Here is a 24,656-nt window from a genome sequence, read left to right on the forward strand (position 1 = left end):
TCAATGTGATGAAAGACTTATGCATATGCGGCCCAGCCTAGAGAGAAAAACTCATGTTAGCTTATTGTATCACAGCTAAGAGAAGATACATACCACAGTAGAGAACAGCAAGATTTCTTTCATCCGTAGCCTGTTGGATGAGCTCGTTGACAGTCGCCGTGACACTGAGAGTCTTGCTCAATTTCTTCGCGACAACCGTCAGAGCGCGATCAGCTTCACTCGGTTCGTTTGCGGATCGCTGGTCCTCTGCACCGCCAGGAATCATCGGGGGGCCATCGCCGGCTTCTTGTGCATCTTGCATTCGCTTCATTCGCAGTGGAGAGACCGTCCAGCTGTACAGAGGATCATACCGAAGCACGTCGAGGATCGTCATGATGCTGTATGATTCCTGCCGTAGTGCCTCGAGCGTGAACTCACAGCAGCGCCGGAACACGCCTTCTGTCTTGGTGATGCCCATGCCGTCAACCAGGTCGCGCGTTAGACGGAACGGAACCACCTCTGGAACCGGCAGGACCCGACCTTGCTCGAAAGCCACTCCCAAGTCGATGTGCACGACCTCTCCGGTTCGTTCGTCTAGAAGGATATTATGCCCATGGCGGTCACCCAGTCCAAGCACATGTCCCAGAATAGAGATTGCCGCAGTGCTTCGAGTGTAAGCAAGTCTCTTGCTGAACCAATCATCTGGATTGTTAAACTTTTCCATGAAAAAGTATCGCATGACTGGATGAAAATGTTCCGTCACTTGGCGAAATGTCTTGACACGCTGTTCAAAGGAGCGTGTCTGTACATCACTGATATGCTTCCGACATACACTAGGTTTCATGTCCTTGGGGAAGTATTTTTGATGTGCCGGCATCAGGTAGTCATGAAGGGGAATAGTATGCGGCACAAACTCAATGATTCCCGCATTCGAGGTCAGTGGGAGGACCTTGTAGGTGCGAATCCCCAGTTTTCGCTGTTGCGTTGCCTGATGGTCCTTGAGAAGACTGCTCACTTGTTCGAAGACTTGCTCCATGATAGCGTCTTGTCTCAAGTCGTCATTGCCTCCCTTGAACTACAATGTCGGAGTTAGCTGAACTGTTTGTTCCAAAGAAAGCGCACAGAGTGAATTTTACCAATTGCTTATACTTGTGACCATCACTGGCCACGGCGGTGACAATCTTCGGTGCGCTCACTCCTGACGCAACTGTGAACTCCGGATGGTATCGAACGAGTTTAGGAACATCACTGTAATCACAATCAAGCCGGATTTCGATCTTCATCGTTGGCGGCGGTAGCCTTTGCGTCGAGGCATCTTGCTCGAGGCGTTGACCCGTCAAGAACTTCTTTAACTGTACCTTCGCACCACTCTTCACCTTCTCGTCCAGCCGCTCAACCGCAAAGCGCACATAGTTGATATTTGCGTTGTGCACCGTAACCCAGGTTGGGCCAATTCGTTTATCATTTCTCAGGTAATCGACTAATTTGTTCGCTGCTCGATTACGAGATAAAGCAGACTGGTCTTTTCCACCCTTCGATTTGCTGCTGGCGAATATTTGGTACATACCATGGAATGGATGCTCAACACAGATACGGAAGATTAATGCGAACAGCATGTTCTGAAATTCGTCGGACGTATCGAGCAATCGAGACGTGAGCTGATTCATAAGAGGCGCGAACTTCCGACTCGGGACTTGGTTTAGGTATTTGGAGACAGCCTTGTTCGCAATATCACTGTCCGATTTGTCAAGCCATATTGCGCAGAACCGCAGAGCGTCAGCGTTGTAATTGTCGCTCTCCTTTAGACAAAGAAGATAGTTCTCGAGGCACTGTTGCAGAAAGGCCTCCCGACTCCGTCGCAAGCGTTGATACTCCCGATCATCAAGGTCAAACCACTGTTTCGTCTTGGTTCGATAGTGCCGAAGAGCATCTCTTTCTTTACCTTCCGCCCTCTTCATCATATCTTCAAGAGCCAACACTTCCTTTTCTTTGCGATTGCGAAGTTGCTCAACCCGTTTGAAGTCTTCCAATCCGTCAGGATTCTGCAATTGCTGATCACAGAAAATGGCAAATCCATGATATACTCGGCCAGCCTCCCCACCTCCTGAGCGATTCTTGAGTTCTTTGACTGCAGGAGCAAGGTATCCTTGAATGATGGCTTCTGGTTTCTCCAAGCGCGCTTCCGCAACGTGATGACCCTTGCCTGTGTTAGATATAGGACGGAAACTATGCATTTAAGTGGGCTTTACTCACAAGCGTGACCAAAAGCTCTGGGCGACTAATTGGAATGGCCTGTTTGTGTATGTCATTCTGGCTGTCAAGTTGTTGGAGCATTCGAATGGATGCTGCCATTTCTCCTTGATCCCAAAGCACATTGGCGAGATCGAATTTCGCTGCTCCCTCAATATTGATCCCCTGCATCGCACACGAATTCGCAAGCTTAGAAAGGCAGACCGCGGATTTCAGAGAAGCTTGCGGAATCCCATGGCTTCTGGTTATCTCGAGCGATTGGCGGATGACTTGTACTTCTAAAAGTTGCGCTTCTTGGTCACTCAGTCCAATAGCTGATTTGAGATATCGCTTTCTTTTGATAGAGGAGAATAAAGCTTCATGACAATTCAAAATGTCTCCGACCTCGCGAACACTACTCGAATTAGCAGTGCCTTGGAGGTGGGGAACAATGGATGACTTCGACCTGCCTTGTTGTCTTCAACCAAGTATTTCTCTGAGCAACCTCTTTCCATACTTCATTGATTTCTTCGGAAGATTTCGCGCTCAACATATCGCTGATCTCAGTCACAATCCCCAAGTCCCTCATTGCTGTCCGCAATGACATTGCCGAGCGACTAGTGCTGGCAAGTGAGTCTGAGATTGCCAGAAGGCTTTCTTTCACGGAAGAAGAAACTTCCAAAAGAGTCCTCGATGAGTTCAGACTTTGAAAAGCTCTGAAAAGTGCAGCAGACGGCGAAAGGTTCAATGGAGAGACTGGGATATCCCACTGACGAAGGTTGATTGCGGCTTGCATCATGCTCTCAAACGAGACAGAACTACCTTTCGTGCCACCGACATATGAGGATAATGAATTAGCGATTCCTTGAAGGTTGGTTGAGTTGAGTGCCCTCAGGAGACCAGAAGCATTGGCATTGGTGTCTTCCGACATTTGTATCGCGCTGTCATATTGAGCACTTTGGAAAAGGAGATTCTTGAGTCCGGAGCTTTCATGCTCTAAGGTTCCCATGACAGATTCGAGAGAGGAGCTCTGCTGAACGCCATAGAACAGATCTGGGTCATCCACATTTCGGAAAATTTCATGAAGAATTTCAGGCGGGGGTTCGTACTTCGCCAGCGAAGAGCGACGGGAGCCAGAAACGACACGAGATGCTTGTATCTCGAGGAAAAGGAGAGAAGTCTTGGGCAGACGGCAAATTTTGGCAGCTTTGGATGCTTGTGCAAAGTCAATGTCGAGCCACTCATCACGTTCAACGATGGTCGCTTCTTGAGGTCGTGGCTGATTTCGAAGGTATAGAATGCAATTGAGAATCAACCGGACATGGGGTATAGAACTGTCGTCAACTTCGTGTAATCCTTGCCTGAAGATTTCGGAGATAGTCTGACGCACGCCCGCTTCCCCTTCTAGCTCTGTGAGCAGGACATCATGGAGAATATATGGTAATATCTGGGCTGCCAAGTGAGGAATGACATGCAGAATTGTAATCAACGGTCCAATAACAGGATCTTTGGAGGCTGCTCTTGATAAGAACAGTCCAATGCTACGGGCCCAGCGCTCAGCGGACATCCCTGTAGTCCACCCAACCAATGCATCGTGTTTTCTGACCTCAGAAGCCCGTAAAGCTATGGATGGGCATTGGTATGGACTCCAAATCAGTGCTTTCAGCCAGGAAGGAGGTATTGTGTCTCCATAGCTTTCAAATTCAGGAGACACGGCAAGAGTACTGATGATAAGCTGCAAGGTCCGCTCAACCAGGCCAACCTCCAGGGGGTTGCTCTTCTGCAACATATTGCAGAGTATTTGCAGTATCCTCGCCTTTGACTGGCAGAATACGTCCAGGTGCAATCTAACCATTTGAGGCTCGAATAAAGTGGAACTTTGTTCCCTCGTGAGAACATCGCTGATCCTGCCAGTAGCAGCGAAGACTCTACCAATTACCTGGGCGGCCCATAAGCGATATTCAGTTGTCGGGTTGAAATCCTGAAGAGTCTGGCATAAAGCAACGGAGTTCGCAATGGCATCATCGCCCTCCCCTATATAATCATACTGATAACTCGGGAGGCTCTTGAAGTCCGTACAAAGCAGTGACAGAATGTGGTCGGATATGGAGTGGCTTAGCAGGTTCGTTTTGGAATTGCGGTCACGAATTACTTCAAGTAGAAGGTCTCGCTCGTCCATGCCATCTGATTCATTCCCTGTGGCAGATATTTTACGCGAAGAATCCACCAGCCGCTGGAACAAAGCCTGTCCTTCTCCGCTCAGATTATTTGATTCATAGTTGCTCAAGAAGTCTTCAAACCAGTCAAGAAACCTCCGAATATTTGCCAAAGATGAGGTGGTCTGGCTTTCCTGCATCGTACCTGCTGGAAAGGATGTCAAGAACTTTCTGAGATAGAGCAAGGTGGAGACTGAAATTCCTGCCGTAAAGCCAGGGTTGTCAATCAAGTAGGGCCTGCCTGCCTCTAACAGATACCAGAAAAGTCCCAAGGCATCTTCCGCGCAATAGATATCGGTCAGAAACGGTCGAAGACCATGAAGCAGCATCTCACAAGGATAATCTCTTAGCATGACAGGACCGGCGATGCACATCAAGATCCGAATTTTGCGAATGATAGAACAAGCATGGAGTGACCCAAGGGCCGGATGGATGGACTCCAGAAGTGTCCGGCAGACATAGGTTGCCAGTGTAGGAGTCCAGATGGTATCCAGCTCGTACCCGCTGCGTCTGCAGAGGAAATCGAGCTCGTCAAGAAGATAACGGGCTCTGAACGATGGTTGCTGATTTGCTGGAAGCATGGCCTTCGAAAAACTCTTGGCAGTGATGGATTTCAAAACATTGAGAGCAGCTTGGAAATTAGGTCTTTTGGCGAACGCCCTCTCGATCTGTTCGTATTGATCTAGAGACCCAAAGAACGTTGCTATAACTTGAGGGAATTGTTTCTCGATCAAATCCACAAAGCGATCCGCGCCTAGGATCTTCTTAAGTCGATTCTCCACTCCTTTGGGTTGGCTGCCCTGCCCAGGAGGGGTGCTAATATCTCGAGCTATGCTATACGCCTCAGCTTTATGGAAGGAGGTTGCCAGAAGCTCAACAAAAGGCGTTCCCATGCGGCTCGAGAGTTCATCCGCCTCATGCTCATTAGCTCGCATCATAATTTGACCGACAATTTCATCTTGAACATCGACCAGCATGTCCTCAATCGTAGGATATCCAAATATACTGAAAGGCATTGAGGTAATTGATTGCGTTTCGGTCCAGGTATAGAGAATCTGCGATGAGAAAAGGCGAAACAATTGCCTCGCATCTTCAAGGCCAAGTATTGTAGCAACATCGCGTACGCATTTTTCAGCATACCAAAGAGAATGAGGTACTTGGGCCGGCGTCTCGAACATGTGGTAGATACTTCTCCGGAGGAGGGTATGCCATTGTGAAGCTATTTTGGCTAATATCAGCAAGCGAAGAGCGATACCTTCATCCCAGTCAGGATCCCTCGGGAGGCTGTCCAGCACATCGTCAAATATGGCGTCATGATTCTTTAGCGGGAAGTGCCCGAACAATAAGGGGATCAGATTGCCAACGTTGAACTTGGTCAGAATATCGCTTTCTCGAAGTATTGTGAAGAGACTTGTCCGTGGTGATGGGCTTGAGTGACCGCTTGTATACGTTGCGTTAACGCCAAAGATCTCCTTGAGAAGCCTAGAGAATGCAATGAGTACTTGAGAGGAAGCCCGGCCTTTTGCCAGTAACACATCGGTAAACCAATTGTAGATATCAGAGGCAGAATCAGTGAGGTGATCTCCCACGCCATTCGTCCATGCTTTGACAAAGCTAGACAGCACACGGATGCAGAGTATCTGTGAATTTTCGCAACGCTCTAGTTGATATGTTTGCAGACATTTTTCTCCCATGTCTTCGAGAAGATCCAAGAGACAGCTGCGGTCCATTACTGAGCATGCCTGGTAGATATGGGGCAAGAAGTGCCGCGCAGATAACAGATCTGCCTCATCCAGATTCGTAAGATACTCGATCAGAGGACCAGTAGCCGATGTTTCGGAAAAGGGTGTACAGGCAAATCCTAACTGAAAGAGCGAAAGCCGAATAGTCATCGAACGTTGAAAAGTGGCAGAGTCTTGGAAGGGAGGGCGATGTTCTCGGTTCAGATTAATGATACACATATTCTCAGCCAGAAGGTCGTGGGACTGCATCAAGGGATCATCCAATTCCATGGACTCTTGGTCAGGGCAAGATAGCAATTGTTTCTGATCTTGTCTATAAGTTTCCAGGACCTTGGTCAGAGGAGGCGTCAGCTTGTATAGGCTGTTAGCGATAACGGAATCCTTCCTCCCTAGCCCGCAATCTTGTGCAAGGAGCGGACATAAAAGTTCCAAGCAACTTTGTGTATAGGTCACTTCGCGGGATGCCATGAATGAACAGAGGTTCTCCCAAAGCTGCTGGCAATTTTTATGCAGATTCTCTATTCGTGATGTATTCTGCTCGGGCAGGCATTCTGTGTACATTGCAACCACGATGCAGAACGAACTTAGTATCTGAAAGATGTCAACAGTCACATGGTGTGTCTTATTCTCAGACAGCAATCGCCAGGTTTGCAAGAAAATATCGGCTTTTGCTTGTAGCATATCCAGGATTATATCATCATTTGGATCTTGACGACTCGCGAATTGCAAAGTCAATGGCTGGTTCTTCTCATGCGTGCTTGTAGGGCCCAGCAGTCCATTGATGTGGAAGAGGTATTCCAATAGCTCCTGGTTACTCCGGTAGAAATGCCAACCTTTTGCGACGAGTCCTCCCGGTCCTCGATACTGGAGTTTGGGCAATTTACACTGCCTATTGGTACATGCCAAAAACAAATTCAGAAGGTCCAGGGGACGTGCAAAAGCAGCAATTTGCGCAGTTTGGACTCGATCGGCCACCGTTCCTGCCATAACATCAGCTCAATAAATCGGCGAAGAAAGAAATGAAGGAGTGTACCGATCGTCCAAGCCTCTCGAAGCCACGAGCAGATTTGCTTGGAAGCGCTAGAGGCTGAGCCAGGACTTGTTTGCGCACCTAACCGGGTTAGAGTGGCCCAAAGTCCCAAGGACGCATCTGAGATAATAGAGGGTGCGTTTAAATTCATCGACGCAAGCATTGAAGCTGTCGTTTCTGCAACTACGGAATACTCCAGAAGGTCGAACTGAAGAATGCTACCCATAAGATTGCAGGCAGCTCTGGAGGTATTTTGAGATGTGGAGGCTCGAGATGTAAGATTCCATGTCTGTTGCCAATACTTCTTCAGGGAAAGGGAAGCGGCCGCATCAGTGTCACTAGCAATGCTTTTTGTGACCATTCATTAGTTTTGCTTCATACAAAGAGGTTCGCCCGCACCTACCTTGCGATTGCTACCATTGTCCACGAAGATATAATGTTGTTGTCGTCGATTATGCAAGGTATCAATCGCTGAAGTAAAGATGCTTTCGATTCCATATCCACATGATCTTGAAGAAGAATAGGGATCAATTGGAGGGCACAAACTCTTTTGTTGCCCGAGGACATGACAGCATCTTTGAAAACCTCATCATATGCCGACGTGAAGCGCTGCTTCTTGCTCGGGACCGCACCCGTGGAAGGAGATAGCCGCTTGGTTAGTTCTTCTGACAACTTCATCAACTTCGCCATGATCCATACAACTGTCCAGTTATGCTCAGATCTGGATACTTCAAGTCGAGGCTGCAATGTGAGATCATGTGTCTGCGAGGAGGTCTCTCGATGAAATATCAACTCATCAATTTGGAGGATGTCCTTCTCTGGACGTCTGATATACTCCGAATACAAGGTGTCCAATAGGTTTTCGGTCAAGAGCGACAGTGACTCTGTCGGCTCCCTTCGAGTCGCATCAGTCAAGACAATCACACAAAGCATGACTGTGACGAGTAATTCATCCTTCAGGCCCCCAAGCTTGGTAGACCACAGATGTCGAATTACTGGTATTAATTCCAAAAGAAAATTGCGAACGAGATCAGACTGGCCAAAGAGAACCCTCATGACAACTGTATTAATGCTACTGAATGCGGCTTGATGTTCACTTCCAGCGATAGACGACGATTTCAAGAATGCCGTCAGTCCTTGGAGAACCTTTTCGGCAAATGCTTGAACAGGAGCAATTGGTGTCGCCACGAGTAGCTGTATACACACTATAGCTTCCCCGGCTGCTCTTTTATCGCCGCTTTGTTTCTCTCGCAAAGCCAAGGTTGACGTTCTTCTCGACGTCGAGCGTGGGCTGACACCCACATAGTCATCAAGGATAGATGAGTGGCTATCTCGAACGTTTGGCTGACTATTCCCTTCTCCTTCGGCACCGACACTTGTTAGACAAAAGTTCAGGACCTTCTCCCACTCATTTGCGCCTAGATGCTCCACATGAGGAGGGTAGTGCAAGAGCGTAGTGAGGCATTTCAAATAATCCGCACTGAGATGTTCCCACAGTCCTTCTCCAGGAACCTGTAAAATCTCGGTTATGTGGTCGACGATAGCCCGAATCGACTTCGTCCTCAGGTTACGCAGGAAGACATCAACAGCCGTCCGAATGACGGAAGCACAAGCGGACAACCGTGAGCCAGATGCCCCCTTCGAACTCGCTTTGTTGTACAAGGATTTCTCGACGGAAATGAATCGGAAAAGGGATTCAAAGATCTTATGGCAGGCTTTGTCATTTAAAGAGGTTCTAGAAGATCAAGCGCTGGTCAGTCTTCCAATCAATTCATTCGAAGTATTGATTGAGAATCTTACGTACAGTTTGGAACTTGTTTTGGTTTGCTGGAGGATGTGTTTAAGATCTAATTAGGGATCAGCAGATGGGAAAACAATTAGCCAGACTAAGAACAAACCAGCTAAGCTATCAGAGCGCTCTTTCAGTCTCTCAGAGGACAAAAGCGCGATGGCCTTGTCGAGAGTGACCTGCGCCATCATGGTGGTGCAGATGCGATCTTGCGCTCATTTGACATTTAATGCGCAAGCGTTAGTATATCCTGAATCAGTCTTTTTGAAATACTCGTATGCATTGACAATCCTCGATGATCTGGCATAGACTGAGGGATTGATGCCAATACTCATTATTGTTTTGGAGTGGCCCATCATAGATCTATTTAATTCTGGTGTGGCTTGTGCTTCGTTTGGGGCCAAGTGAGCTCCGCCTTTTTTCCGCCGGAATTTTGACCGCGTCCTCCGACCATTTTTGGATCCTGGGACAAACAGATAGCTCTCCGTAGCTCCCTCCTACATCTTCATCCGCCTTTCATCGGACAGACTCTGAGAATGGAAGGCAGGGATACACTGGCAGGCCTTCGTGGCCTTTACCAGGATCTTTCTGCGCTTTCAGACTCGTCGTTTGTAAACATTGAACGACTTCGTATCGAGTTGGAGGCTCATATTGAAGATTTCAGGAAACTCCTGGACAAACCCACGAAGAACAACACAAGTCGGCAGACCGTTCTCTCAGGTGAGTCGCTCTCTATTATTCTGTCAAAGACAAGACGATGGGAACGAAGATTGAAGCTGACATTGATTGAATGCGATACAGGGAAGATTACAGTCGATGATGTCGAATATTCAATTAATCAGGACTTCCAACAAGGAGCGCTACAGCTCGCGGATGCTCTCAACATTGACGAACTGGAAGCGGCAGTCTTGTTCCTCGCTGCCCAAGAGGAAGCCCAGATGCTGGATAGGCCTCCTTTGATTGCGGCGATCATGCGCTTCCATGAGCGTCGGCACTTTCTTCTCGAATGCTTGCGTCTCATTCTACAAGAAACGTTTGAGGTTGAAAGAGAAGTGACACAAGCTCTTATGCAAGAAATGGTGGCTTTTGTTGTTGAGATCAAAAACGGGCCATTGAGGAACGCATCACTCTATGCGCGGAAGTGCATGAAATCGATGGAGGAAATCGAGGGGTGGCTGCTACTCCTTGGGGAGCAGGTGCAGAAAGCTTCGATTGTTGGTCAAACAGGGGATCGGGACGTGATGGAGGCTATTGAATATCAACGCAACAGCCTGCAGCAACAACATGAGTCGCTGGGGGCAATAATATGCTACTTCTTCAAGGGCCCTTACACCAGCCCGGAGGACCTCCGAGTGCTTCTCACACGACTGAGGAAGCTCGACCGAATCGATGGCCTTCTAGTCCACTACATTCCTGCTATGATCTCTTCATTCGTTCAGCATGGCTCTCCCGAGCGGTCCAATTCTTACAAAGAAGCGAGAAGTCTACACACAGCTGTTACTTCCACCAAGGACGGTCAAAACTGGAAGTTACCGACATTTCATGCTGCTGTAGTTGCGCTTTGGCTAGCAGTGTACAGCGGCTGGGATATTGATGGGCCTTCATCGCCTGTGCAAGGAGTTGACCTCGATAAAGAGGCAGAAGAACGCACGAAGATGTTCATGACTGTCTTAGACGATGGAGGATTGGAATTCCTGCTTGCTGTTTGCGCCAGCGTAAACAATGAAGAATGGACCGATCCTGCCCGTCGCGAACTCGTAACTCTCCTGTTGAAGGAGGGTGCATCGGCAAATCTGGAGCTAGGATCATGTGCTGGATTCCTTAAGACTCTATTGATGGAGAATCTTGAAGCCTTCGTTGAATCATGCATCGCTAATATGCCAGATGCCGTTCGCAAGTTGAAATCTGAAGAGGATATGCAGCGCTTAGATCAAATAACTGCCCTCAGGGATGGCCTGACATCCAGCCATCATCGCGGCCTGGTGGAAGCTCGGACGCATCTTGAGTCGTTTCTCATAATCATGGCATTTGCCTTTGATGGTCGACCGGACGCGGCTCAGGAATTCTGGGCTGATCCGGATGGCAATCTGTATGGTTTCCTTCAATGGGCGTCTAAGAGACAGACGGTACCAAGAGTCAGTGCATTCTGCGAGTTGATATGTTCTATTTCAGGGGGCGAAGAAAATGCCGCCGCAGCGCAACGTTTCCTGTCTGAAGAAGACAAGTTCTTGTCGGCCAAGTTCAAGCGGTCTACCTCTATGAATTGGTCCCAGATGTTTGCTGAGCTTCAACTATACGCAAGTAGGGTCAATGAGAAGCCCGTCGCGTCTCAGTCTGTTCTGCGTGCTCGAAAGACGGAGCCAGTCGACATGAGCGAACCGGAAAGTCCTGTCATGCTGACATGCTATCTCCGATTGATGGGTCATCTGTGTAGACAAAGCGCATCCATCAGGGAATGGATGCTTCATCACCCGTCAAATAATATTGTCAGCACCTTGTTAACATTATGCAGCGGCCCAGTACCCACTCATCTAAGGGCCACTGTGTTCACAACCCTCGCAGCTTTAATGACGGGAAGATCCTCCCACAATGGCAATGAGATGTGGCTTTCACTTGATCAGTGGATTTCTGGAGGTGCTACGAGTGCTTCTGGTCTCGGCAAAGTGCCCATAGTCTCGAATCCACTGGTTTGGCACGAGCATCAGGCCTTCCAGAAGATAGGCGAAAGCTTTGACCAGGCCAATGCCTTTGTCGTCTTAATCTACTCGCTTGTTTCTCCCACATCGGATTCGGCTGACTTCCATCTTTCCTTGCCTTTCCCTGAATCTTTGGGGTCATCTTATCGTATGCCTGGTATCGAGCCATACATTGACTTCGTTCTGGGCCAGGCTTTGTCCAGAAAGGTTCCGGATTTAAGCGAACGCCAGACTCGTCTTTTAACTTACAACTGCTTGGATTTTATCATCACCTGCCTCAAGTCGTTCAATGAGAGCATAGTCACTGTTCTCAGCCAACCCGCTGTCAGCGCTGAGCTCAGCTTGAAAACGTCTTCGCTGGTTACTTATATCCGTCTTCATCCATTTGCCCGTGTAGCTGAATGGCTTTTCAACGAAGATGTGATCAAAGCCCTCTTTGCGACTGCTCAACAAGACGCAACCGAAGTTGCTAATGCCGCATCTGATTCGGTCCTTGTTCAATGCTTGGTCAAAAGTCTTGAGGTCATGGATCTCATCTTGGACCTCCAGTCGACCTACTTTGATATTGTTCGGCCGTCGATCAAGTCTCAGGCGGGTGGAAGCAGGCTCAACGTTGCGAATTCGTCACTCTCCGCCTTCGAGGACAGTGTCCTGAATCATTTGACGATAATCCCAGCCCTGAGCCTTTATTGCGGGGCTGGTCATGAGCAGCTGACAGTGACATCAATGGCGCTTCTGGAGAAATTGTCAAGCTCCAGGAAGCTGAACAAGATGTCATCACCAGAGCTGTTGAAATGGCAATCTGCAAACAAAATCGTGGAAGTGTTGAGCACAGAAGTGGACGTGGACAGTGTTTCGCGGCCACTAGTATCGCAAATGCAGCCTGAATTGAGGGAGTTAGAACTCGGCTCGCGATCCTCTGGGTATATCATCAGAGAGAATCTGCTGGCACTTCTCAATAGTTGTCTGGGCGCGATCACAGACCGCCCAACCATTGCTCATCTTCTCCTTGGGTTCAGGAGTGTTGGCACCATGCTTGACGTTGCCCCGAATAGTCTGTTCGCTGAGGGAATGTCACTGTTGCATGCTATCATCGGTTTCCTGCAGAGCTATCCCGATGCACTAGAAGGCAATATTCTTGCATGGATGGTTCATTTGAGACGTATGGCTTTCGAAGTCCTCAAGCATTTATGGTCATCCAAAATCTCATCCCCTTTCACACTTCTGGAGATGCGCTCGAGCCGTTTTCTCCTCAACATGTTTGCCAATCAACCTATAATTGGACCAAACACTTTGTTTGACGGCTTGTCTATCATGGAAGAAGAGTTCTGGATTTCTGAATCAGCTTCTGCTCTGGCAGAATTCTTGCTCTACCGGAGTTACTTGTATGCTTATGCCACCACCGAGATTCGTTCCGCTGCGAAATTGGGCTCGCAAACACTTCAGACAAACATCCTCTCAACATTGCTTGGAAACTCGACGACGGAGTCGGGAGAAATGATACTTAATCCCACTGTGTTCGATCTCTTTGACTTTGCTGACCTTGATCTCAGCCAACGATTCCAGCCACCCAAATTAGTCTTCCTTGACGGCATCGGCGTCGACTTGTGTGCCAAATCGCAAGCAGACGAGTCTCTTGTCCTCTATAATCTCGCAGAAGTTGCAGAATTGATCCAGATCAGAAAGGAAGAGTTAATATCAAATGGGCAATTGCGGCCTCAGGATGAAGAACAATTTCAGGCTGAGGCTGAGAGTTTGACATTGTTCATTCGCGCAACGAATCAAGCAAGGCAAATCGTTTTCAACTGTTACTTCGCTCTTCGGTCATGGACAGAGCTCATTAAGACAATGCTTGCTTGTTCAGAAATCGAGGATGGCCGGAAATCAACTTTCATCCTCCATTCAATTCAGCTGATTCTTCCTAAGCTTGAAGCTGCCATTGAGGACGACCTTCCGGAGGCGCTTGGGCTCGCACAACTGGCTGAGACTCTCATCAGTAGCTTAGAGCCGACAAGCACAAGTACACACGCGGTCCGGCGAAGTGGAGACATTATCGATGAGAAACTTCATCAGCTGTTTCAAATATGCATACGAGGGATTATTCTTGCAACCGGCAATGTTCATCTGAGGGAAACATTTTATAATATTGGGTCTCAGTATATCAACCGTATCGTTTCTGCCGATGCAGTCAACCAAAACTCGAAACACCACAGCCAGCATGTCATCAAAACAGCTAGCCCTACCCTGATTGAGACCACCTGCGATGACGCGTATGCTGGTCAAGAAGCATGCCGGGTATCAGCTCTTTTGTTTCTCAATCTGCTCGCGTGTCTCGACCAGAAAACAGATTCTTCTTTGGCGGAGGCGATATCCCAATCAAATTACCTAAGTCTGTTCTTGGACGCTGTCAGAGCGCTACCCATAGAATTGAAAAATGCTCAAGCAAGCGGTATGTCCGGATGAATCTTTTAATGGGAACAGCTGCTCACTCAGATTTGACCAGATACGCCATCCTTATTGTCATATTACGAGTCCTTGCTATCCTTGTTGCAGCGACTCTGCCAAACAAAGAATGGAGCAATTCATGTCCTAAAAACTGGCCTCTTCCAGGCTGTCCGTGATTCAAGGCTTTTCACCGCTGACCCCGACCTGGGTATCGGTATGTTCAACATTTTCCGTTCTCTGATCAGCCATCTCTGACCATACCAGATATCGATAACCCAGATGCTCTTCGCAAGTATTATGATCTCCTTGGCTCAGTACTCCGGGTTATTATCTCGGCTGTATTTTCTCGGGGGCTTCACAATGAGCAAATGTTAGAGCAAACACGAGCTTTCCTTGCTGAGAACAGACAGAGCATGGTCGGTATCTTTAAGCGCTTCGCCAATATTGGGGGAGCAGGTGCTGCTGAACATCACGAAGCGCTAAGTGAATTGGCCAAATGCTATATGACACTTGTCACTACAACAGATTTCCTGGAAGTATGTGTGCCTCGTCATTCACCTGCCTTCAACTCTTTTCACTGACCAACATCTTTCTAGTTTGAGGATGAGGAAGTGAAGGAATTGTCCCGTCCTACATTATTTTCCTAGCTGAACCCGGGAACATTGATTAAAAAAGACATGATGCATATGTGAATGAAAACTCATCCTATTCAGCTTACTACTTCGGGTGCCTACTTTCTCCAGGAAATTAATCGGCGCAAGTAGTTACTGAAAGCACGCTTGCTAGTAGAGGCAACAGCGTGCTCGCGGGTATTGGGAAACAATGGGATGCAAGGATGAGGAATTATATGAAGCGAAGCGGATTCGCGTGGAAGTCCTCATCTTTGGACATTGATTTTGAAGCGATGGTCGAAAATGTAGATGCAGTAGATGAAACGCCGATGAAAATCCTCTGGCATCAATGCTAGCATCAAGCAGAAATCATCCCACCACAGTAAACAGTAGATGAAGCTGTCCCTAAGTGTACCTCTGTACCTATGTCATCATTCTACAGGAGCACGGGCGTATTATCTTATCTCCGAATCACCTCAGCTAGGCTGCGGAGTAACCCATTCCATCCTTGCTGCCCAGGGCTCACCATCGCTTCTTCGCCATCCATCGGCTTCACTTCATCACTTCTTCCGACCTCGGTCTGACAGATGGTATGTCATGAACTTCGCGTTTCAAGGGCTTGCTGAAATTCTTCAACGCTGAGCACTCCCTTCTCTCGACCTCTTCCGCTCCGACCGAACCGGGTAGATGCAGAACCCGAGAGTAGCCCCCGACCAGAGGAGCGGCAAACGCAAGTCGACCAGCAAGAGAAAGCTTCCTGATCAAGGGGAAGCGTCTCTTCAATCTCAAGCTTCGCAGCCGCAGCAGCAGCAACCACAGCAGACGACAATCTCCGAGCTCCTCTCCAGGAACCATACCCACGGCAAAGCCCATCCCCACCAGTCTCCTTCATCCAACAAGCGTCCTCGATTGTCGCCTTCAGTATCGGATTTCCGCCCTCTAGAATCAGCACCGGAGCTTCATCCGCCGAATAAGATGTACAACTTCTCGAATTCCGGGCAGAACGCAAGCGGGACGTTTTCGCACTCGGCTCCCGCTCTTTCCAGCAGAACTGCCTCCCACCCTCTCAATGCGCCGTCGCGTCAGAGTAACTTCACGCCTCATACCGGTGCGAAACGGCTTGTGGTGAAGAACCTTCGAACAGGCTCGCGGTTGAATCAGGATTCATACTTTGATAAGGTCTGGACACAGCTGGATGCGGCACTGACTGCCGTGTTCAACGGCGGGAATCCGGATGTTTCGTTGGAGGAACTCTACAAGGGAGCAGAGAATGTCTGTCGCCAGGGGAGAGCTGCAGTTCTTACACAACGTTTGCAGGACCGATGCCGAGCACATGTGTCTGGGCGCTTGCGTGATGACCTGTTGACGAAGGCTTCGGGTGGAAATAACGTCGATACTCTACGGGCTGTTGTTGGCGCATGGAGCACATGGCAGAAAAAGCTGGTCACTGTTCGCTGGATTTTCTACTATCTTGATCAATCCTTTCTTCTACACTCCAAGGAATACCCAGTCATTCGTGAGATGGGCTTGAGACAGTTTCGCGATCATATATTCTCTGATTCAGTACTACAAACAAAGATTCTGCAGGGAGCTTGCGATCTAGTGGAGGCGGATCGCAATGAGAACTCGACAATGATGGCAGATATATCCTTGCTTCGGGAGGCCATTGAACTCTTCCATGGCCTTGATGTGTACACCACGGCCTTTGAGCCTCTGCTTCTTACCGAGTCGAAGCGGTTCTTTACGTCGTGGGCTCAGCGAGAAGCATCGGGATATCTTGCCACTTTTGTAGAGAATGCCCATCGCTTGATTGAACGCGAAGTCAACCGGTGCGAGCTGTTTTCTCTAAGCAGGAGCACGAGGCAAAAACTGTCTGCTCTTCTAGACACCAATCTGGTAGCAGATCAGGAATCGTTCTTACTCAACGAGAAGGATATTCTTGGCTTGCTTCGAGATGGAAACAAAGATGCCTTGGAGAAACTCTACACGCTCCTTGAGCGAAGGCAACTGGGGACGAAACTCAAGGCATCGTTCAAAAGCTACATCGTCGAAGAAGGTTCGCGGATTGTCTTTGATGAGGACAAGGAAGCGCAGATGGTTGTTTCCCTGCTCGAGTTCAAATCACAGTTGGATAAAATTTGGGCCAACTCCTTCCATCGGAACGAAGAACTCGGGCATACGTTACGTGAAGCGTTCGCAACCTTCATGAACCAGAGTCGGAAATCAGACTCCACCGGGGGTACCGACAATGTCAAGACCGGAGAGATGATTGCCAAGTATGTAGATCGGTTGCTCAAGGGAGGGTGGAAGTTGCCTCCTGGAGGCGATATCAAGGACGTACCGCTGGCCGATGAAGACGCTGAGATTAACCGGCAACTGGATCAAGTGCTTGATCTGTTCCGCTTCGTCAATGGCAAAGCGGTGTTTGAGGCATTCTACAAGAATGATTTGGCTCGTCGATTATTAATGGGTAGGAGTGCCAGTGACGACGCGGAGAAGAGCATGCTGGCAAGACTCAAAACTGGTTGGTTCCCTTTTGCCGACGTATCCTCACTTGTTTCTGGAATTTCGAAGCTGATTTGGTACGCAGAGTGTGGATCTACTTTTACGCACAATCTTGAATCCATGTTTAAGGATATGGAGGTTGCGCGGGATGAGATGGCCGCGTATAGCTCGATCCAGCGAGAGCGGAAGAAACGACTACCAGTTGATCTGAATGTCAGCGTACTGTCTGCCTCGGCGTGGCCGTCATACCCTGATGTGCAGGTGCGGATTCCGGCAGTGATCGCGACGGCGATTGATGATTTCGAAAACTTCTACCACAACAAATATAATGGGCGAAAGCTCACCTGGAAGCATCAGCTGGCACACTGCCAGCTGCGAGCCTGGTTTGGCGGCAAGAGCAAGGAGTTGGTGGTCAGCTCGTTCCAGGCGATCGTGCTGCTTCTTTTCAACGACGTTGAAGAGAGCAAACGTCTGACGTACTCTGAGATCCAAGACGCGACCAAATTATGTAAGTAATTGAGGGCTTTTCTCATTTTGATTCTCCTTCGCTGACGGGAGGATGGGAATTGCAGCCGACCCCGAACTGCAACGTACACTTCAATCACTTGCATGTGCCAAGTATCGAGTCCTCACCAAGACGCCGAAGGGGCGCGATGTCAACAAGACCGATGAATTTGCATACAATGCGGAGTTCAACGATCCGAAAATGCGGATCAAGATCAATCAGATCCAGCTGAAGGAGACTAAGGAGGAGAACAAGAAGACACACGAGCGCGTGGCGGCCGATCGACACCTGGAGACACAGGCCGCCATCGTGCGGATCATGAAGAGCCGCAAGAGGAGCACACACGCCGAGCTGGTCGCGGAGGTGATCAAAGCGACGCGGAGTCGGGGTGTATTGGAGGTTGCGGACATCAAGAGTAACATCGAGAAGTGAGTTCCTTTCCTGCTTCTGTTTTGGCTGGATGAAAAAAGGGCCCTGCTGACCAATTTTTGCACAGGTTGATTGAGAAGGACTACATTGAGCGCGACGACAATGTGTACCAATATGTTGCATAAGGAGTCATTTAACCGGATGAAGCACATGATCTCAGATTACTTATGGAGTCTTGATGTTCTTGATATCAACAAAAGTCATTTTCATCATTGCATGATATCTCAACGAACTGTCAATCCCAGTCCAGTCTATCAACCCAATACTTTTTTTTAGTAGCTAGCTATTCGAGCTACAGACACAGTATCTAATAGACCGCTAGAGCAACAACCCACATCAATATCATCCAGAAGCACAGACCAGACCAGACATAAGCAATCAAACCCAAAATCCAACCTTCTAGCATCTAGCTACTCCATACTCCATGGGTAAAAATGATAAATTCCCTTAATCCCTTTATCCATATTCCATAGTTCCATACTGTAGATCCATAGTTCGGGCCAGTCCCCGGGGTCCCCCGGAGCAGCTCCGGCCCCACCAAGGGTGACTAGTGGCTATTGGTGGGGTATTTAGCAAGAGTGCCGAGCCGATGGGATCATATTATTCATGGGAGAATCCATGCCTACGGAGTATCAGCCATGAGCCATGCAGTTCTCCGGATAACTCTGTTTGGATCAAGGATTTGAGGCCCAGGCCTGCTGATAGTGATACGATGGACATAGCTACCGAGTACGGAGGACGGAGGACTGCCGAGTATTACTCCCAGATACGACTCTTGAGGGTTTGTTGGATCAGTGTAGGTTGCTGGATGCATTTTGCGCTGCGAATTCCGAGGTTGGTGGTAAGTGTGTCAGTGTATCGAATTATGCGGACTCGACCGAGAGTCGATTGATGGAACTCGGCAGAGAAGGTCAAGGAAGGACAAGGACGGGCTGGATAGGTGAGGGTCCAGGGTCTAGCTCTAGATAGGATCTGGACTCTACTTCACCTCTAGTGTAGTCTATAGCTGGAGCTCACGTGGTTCATATATGCATCTCCTTTTTTTTTCTTTTTATTTCAGTACGCAATTCTGGTCTATATAGTACTTAATCACTGGAGGAGAAGTGGTACGTAGTCCAGGTCTTCAGGAATCCCCAATCTGGTAGTGATATGTACGACTGGTGGGTTCAATGTGATCTGAGTCTGACAGCCGGGGAAACTATTTTTTTTTCTCCAAGTCCCATGATCTAAATCCGATCCTTATGCAAACAGTCAACTAGAATAGTCTTGCTGTGCTACATCGATACTCTGACACAGACAAAGGGAATTATCTATGGAAATCAACGCATGCTGTAGAGTAGGATCCGGCCTACCTTCTCTTCTGAGAGGGAAAGAATGTAAGGGACAATTAGATTTAATGTGCCACATGATTGCAAAGTCACTGATTATTCATCGATGCTTCGATACTGATCATACATCATTATTGTGATGGTAGGACAGGACTAACAAGTCACAGACTGAGTATATGAGTGGGATAAGAGTAGTGACACATTGATGACATGTCCGTAGGATACTCATAGCCACACTACCAAATAACAATAGTAGCAAGAGTAATACTATCAAAAGGGTAATTAATGAATACTTGACATCTTAAATATTCATATCTATCGATATCCTGTCTATCAGTATGCTGGCAAGTAGTACATAATAATGTCCACTTCTCAACGGCGGAATCACCGTAAATGGCAAACCGAGGTTCTCCGCGCTGGACACTTTTTTTGCCTTTGGGTCCAGACGCTCGACTCCACGATCCCATGGGGTTTGGAAAGATAGAAAGGCTGTGGAAAATGGAATTGATGCCAATTTTACCCGTACAATCGCTTTTCCGGGCCAATTCTTACCATGGTACCTTACAGTGCTCCGTAGTCCGTACTCATTAGGAGTTCTGCCGAAGCATGCACTAACTTAACTGTGGACACTTCCAGCTGGAGCTACAATGGGTCGATCCTACATAGGAGAAGTGTTCATGTGAACAGCAGAGGTTCAGAGAAAGAAGAAAAAAAAATGGCAAATAGGTTTGCCTGAATAGGAATTCAGTATGAATTCATCACAAAGAGTCCGGATGGATCCTGTTTGGTCTCGTCCAAACTTCCTATATATCCAGTTCCCCCTCTGCCTTGGGACTTCCCAGCTCCAATACTTCCAGTATCTCCTCGATCTTTGTACATCGCAGCTTCATCTCGCAGTCACTTACGGGGTACTTACTCTGGGTAAATAATATAAGTGAGAAAACTGTGAGTGACCCCAGACGCCGACGGTCTCTTGTAGTCGCACTCCCACCGATGTGCAGCCTTCAATACTTCCATCGCCCAAGATCCACACCCCATCCAGCATGGGAGCCTCTAGACTGACAGATAGTCAGATACAGGTCATCCTTTTTGACAGACTCCACCTTCCTTCTTCCCCGCCCTCATCACGGACTCGACCCGATTCTGAGCATCGCCGTCACTATTGCCATCGCAATCCTCGGCGCAGTCACTTCCAGTCATCCCGCTCTCTTTTGCTGAGGGGGGAAATCGTCCGATTCGAAATCATCCCACGAGTCATTACCCGGGTCATCTGTATATACATATAAAGACAGATATTCGCCGTTTTCTGTTATTCGTGCGATCTTCTGCTGCTATCTGTTCGCCTGCATAGTCCATACTCCATACAGATCAAGCGATATCCCCGTCTTTCTCCACTTTAGTGACGGATCAACTCCGCTTGAGTGAATCTCTCCAGTTTTCTCTCTTGCAATTATCTACATCATGCAGAGTATGTTTCTTGATTTCCAAAGCTCTCCCTGTATCCCCTTGCTTTCCAGGTTTTTACTTTGGGGGAGCTTCATCACAAGGACGCGCAACTCCCCGTGGGGAACTATACATAGAAACCCATCCATAGCACTGACGCTAACCATATTGGGATTCCAGCCAAACACTTCTTCAGCGACCCGAATCACCTGGTTCTCACGGCTCTGCATTCTCTGACACTCACAAACCCTTCGCTCGCTTTTGATCCGGAGCAGAAAGTCGTCTTCCGCCGTCCAGATCCCTCGCGCAAGCCCAAAGTAGCCATCATCTCTGGCGGTGGTTCAGGGCATGAACCTGCCTTTGCGGGCTATGTCGGCCATGGTCTCCTAGACGCTTCGGCAGCGGGCACCATCTTCGCCTCCCCATCAGCGGAACAGATTCGCCATGCTGCCATGAACTGCGTGGATAATGAAAAGGGCGTGCTCATCATCCCCATGAACTATACCGGCGATGTGCTCAACTTCGGCATGGGCACCGAGAAGGCGCGGGCTGCGGGTATCAAGACCGAATTCTTTGCCATCAACGATGACGCTGGCGTCGGCAAGAAGAAGGGTGGCAAGGTCGGCCGTCGCGGTATTGGTGGCGGCATTCTCGTCTTGAAGATTGTCGGTGCTTTAGCAGAGGCTGGGTACGTTTGGCAAATGTCCCCCTAAAAAAAGTTCCCACGTCGCAGGATAGACAGCTAATGGTTGCTCAGTGGCTCCCTCGAAGAGGTCTACCATATCGCTCGATTTGCTAATGATCACCTTGCCTCCGTGGGTTCATCCCTCGAGCACGTCCACATCCCAGGAAGAGCCGTTCCAGAGGACACCATTCCCGATGGTCAAGTGGAGGTCGGCATGGGTATCCACAACGAACCCGGATCGCATCGCATGAAGTTTGACCTGCCAGACGTCGTGAAGACGATGCTCTTGCAGATCCTGGACCACAATGATCCCGATCGCGCGTATCTTACCCGTCATCCTGAGGATGAGTTCGTGCTCCTCATCAACAATCTGGGTGGTGTCAGCACCCTCGAGCTGTCCGGTATCACTGACGAAGTGTACCACCAGCTGGAGAAAGACTTTGACATCAAGCCCGTGCGGGTCATCCAGGGCACTTTCCTGACCAGTCTCAACGGACTGGGATTCAGCATCTCGCTTCTCAAGCTTGCAGACACGGGGCTGGGCCCCGGCAAGTCCCTGCTGGAGCTCCTTGACGCCCCTGCCGAGGCAGTTGGATGGTCTGCCCCCATTCGCCCCGCGACATGGAATGCACGCCATTCCGATGCGCCGCTCAAGGTCAAGAGCGTCAAGCCCGCTGAGGAGCAACCCAGCAACCTCAAGCGTGAGTTCCTTACCCCCCCCTTCTGCGCGATTCCAGCAAGCCTGCCTTCCTCATTTTTGGACTGACTAAACCCTTATCACAGTCAACCCCGCTGCTCTCAAGAAAGTCCTGGGATCAGGGCTCAAGCGAGTCATCGCCGCCGAGCCCCTCGTCACCCGCTACGACACCATCGTCGGCGACGGCGACTGCGGCGTGGGCATGAAGCGCGGCGCCGAAGCCGTGCTCTCCCTCCTCGAGGATCCCTCCTCGAACATCACCGACGACGCCGTCACCGCCGTAAACCGCATCATCACCGTCGTGGAAAACACCATGGACGGCACATCCGGCGCCATCTACGCCATCTTCCTAAACGCCCTCGCCCACGGCCTGCGCGCACAGGACCGTGGCTCCGCCGCCCCCGCTACAACAGACATTTGGGCTGCCGCCCTCAAGCACGCCGTCACCGCGCTCGCCAAGTACACCCCCGCGCAGCCGGGCGACCGCACCATGATCGATGCCCTGGTCCCCTTCTGCAACACCCTCCTCGAGACCAAGGACGTCCATGCCGCTGCCAAGGCCGCCCAGGACGGCACCGAGGCTACCAAGAGCATGAAGGCGAGCCTGGGGCGCGCTGTGTACGTGGGCGGCGAGGAAGAATGGGTCGGCAAAATCCCCGATCCTGGTGCGTATGGCCTGAGTGAGTTCTTGAATGGACTTGCGGAGGCTATGTGAATGAAGCTCCTTTTTTATTCTTATTTTATTTTTTATTTTTTGGATTAGGGGGTGGTTCGAATAAAACCATATATAATTAGCCTTCTTGGGATGGGATGGGCGTTTTTTTTTTTTTCATGTTGTCTCTTTAGTCTAATTCATGAATTTATGAAGTTGAAATACCTTGGTTCATTGGGGCCTGCAGCAGGATTGTTGTGACTGCGAAGATACTCATCTACATTTTGGTATGAACTTCGGTAGAGCGTGAATGTTACTGCAATGTTGCAATTCATCGATTTACGCCATCGAGACATATTTGAAGTTTGAATGTCCTGATCTGATTCAGACACAGACACCCGCATCTGATATCCCCTAATGCACCATCAAGCACAGACATGACTACTTTACACCCTATGTGGACTTTTTGAAAGATGCAAAAACCAAGGAAACGCCAGATCAACCCCATCATACGAGATGAACATAAAAACAGCCAGACCGAGGGGAGAAAAGTATAACGGAGGACCCAATCAGCTCAGGCAGAAGAGCCAGGATAGTTACGTTTCAGATTTGGCCCCTGGTTCGGTCGTCCCTCCGCTCCCAGGACGCAGCGGGATCAAAGAGAAAGCGTCCCGGGAAATCGCCGCAGCATAAAAGAGGGTATCAATGTCAGATTAGAGGAACGTTCTATTCTCCTTCCCTGTGTAACGAAAAGAGACGGACCCGAGGACCCCAGGGCCGGGATGGTCGCGTGCGGTCGCCGACCTGAGACGTAGATGAAGGGACAAGATCATTCAGCTCAGCAAGACCAGGATGACGGAGTCGCCGCGCAGGAACCTATTGGGTAACTTTGGTTAGACACTGAAAGGGACCCTGAGTATCCGAATTAAGGGAGGGCCGTCTGCACTGACATTTTGCTGATGAAGCGGTCCTTGTTCACGCCGCGACCCTTGCCGCCCTTTGGCTTCTCCGTCCACATCTCCTTGACGTTCTCCAGGACCATGTTGCAGTGGCGATCGAAGGCCTTGACTCGCGCGAGCAGCTTGCGGTTGTTCCGGCAGGAGATCAGGACCTGGGTGTGGGTGCGGGTTGCGGTCTGAAGCAGGGAGAGAGGACCGGCCGTGAGCTCATGTTCTTCGACCAGAGCGACCTCATATTCACTAAATGGATGGAGCACAATGTTAGAATATATTGAGCTGTGGATTTCGGGTGGTGGGTGTTGATTGGCGGTATAAGTTCATAACACGGGGGAGGATCGCAACGTTGGAGCTCATCAGATGATGAGACAGGCTGTGGCGAGGCCCCTGTGCGACTGAGGAGGAATACAATGCACAGATAATAGATCAAAAGGTGCGATGGACATACGTGAGCTCGCTCTTGGGCTTGTTCAGCAGATCTCTGTTGGATTGGACGGTATGGTTAGCCACGACCCGATAAGATACAATAAATGACTCATGGACATAAGCCTTGATGAAAAGAGGGGTAATCAACTGACTGAATCTTGGGGTCGGTAGACATGGTGGCTGTATAAAGGGACGCTGTCTTTTCGTTTCGTCTTCCTCGACGTCTGCCTCTGCGTTCATTCAACCATCTTAGTCGTCTGTTCCTCGTGGGAAGCGGTCTGATACGGCAGAAT

The 24,656-nt window shown here is 49.2% G+C and overlaps 5 protein-coding genes across 5 annotated transcripts; 3 read left to right on the forward strand and 2 right to left on the reverse strand.

Annotated features, from left to right (window-relative positions):
* Positions 1–61: 61 nt before the first annotated feature.
* On the reverse strand, positions 62–9,173 carry atmA (DNA-binding protein kinase TEL1; the record flags this gene model as incomplete). Its single annotated transcript, XM_001274553.1, has 8 exons — positions 62–1,054; positions 1,116–2,177; positions 2,233–2,606; positions 2,659–7,146; positions 7,200–7,543; positions 7,600–8,931; positions 9,001–9,043; positions 9,095–9,173. 8 exons carry the CDS (start codon positions 9,171–9,173, stop codon positions 62–64), a joined length of 8,715 nt encoding a protein of 2,904 aa, XP_001274554.1.
* A 348-nt stretch (positions 9,174–9,521) lies between these two features.
* ACLA_015710 (nuclear pore complex Nup192/Nup205 family protein) lies at positions 9,522–14,773 on the forward strand (the record flags this gene model as incomplete). The annotated part of the gene is made up of 5 exons (XM_001274554.1): positions 9,522–9,705; positions 9,787–14,130; positions 14,185–14,340; positions 14,391–14,662; positions 14,723–14,773. The coding sequence occupies 5 exons, from the start codon at positions 9,522–9,524 to the stop codon at positions 14,771–14,773; spliced, it is 5,007 nt and encodes a 1,668-aa protein (XP_001274555.1).
* Positions 14,774–15,424: 651 nt separating this feature from the next.
* Positions 15,425–18,301, forward strand: ACLA_015720 (cullin family protein; the record flags this gene model as incomplete). Its single annotated transcript, XM_001274555.1, has 3 exons — positions 15,425–17,750; positions 17,815–18,175; positions 18,244–18,301. The coding sequence occupies 3 exons, from the start codon at positions 15,425–15,427 to the stop codon at positions 18,299–18,301; spliced, it is 2,745 nt and encodes a 914-aa protein (XP_001274556.1).
* A 2,664-nt stretch (positions 18,302–20,965) lies between these two features.
* ACLA_015730 (putative dihydroxyacetone kinase (DakA)) lies at positions 20,966–23,044 on the forward strand (the record flags this gene model as incomplete). Its single annotated transcript, XM_001274556.1, has 4 exons — positions 20,966–20,972; positions 21,128–21,635; positions 21,705–22,333; positions 22,416–23,044. 4 exons carry the CDS (start codon positions 20,966–20,968, stop codon positions 23,042–23,044), a joined length of 1,773 nt encoding a protein of 590 aa, XP_001274557.1.
* Positions 23,045–23,814: 770 nt separating this feature from the next.
* On the reverse strand, positions 23,815–24,538 carry ACLA_015740 (mRNA splicing protein SMD2; the record flags this gene model as incomplete). The annotated part of the gene is made up of 4 exons (XM_001274557.1): positions 23,815–23,857; positions 23,932–24,180; positions 24,386–24,418; positions 24,516–24,538. The coding sequence occupies 4 exons, from the start codon at positions 24,536–24,538 to the stop codon at positions 23,815–23,817; spliced, it is 348 nt and encodes a 115-aa protein (XP_001274558.1).
* Positions 24,539–24,656: the final 118 nt, after the last annotated feature.

Source organism: Aspergillus clavatus, genomic scaffold (genome assembly GCF_000002715.2).
Source record: "Aspergillus clavatus NRRL 1 1099423829795 genomic scaffold, whole genome shotgun sequence".
NCBI lineage: Eukaryota > Fungi > Ascomycota > Eurotiomycetes > Eurotiales > Aspergillaceae > Aspergillus > Aspergillus clavatus.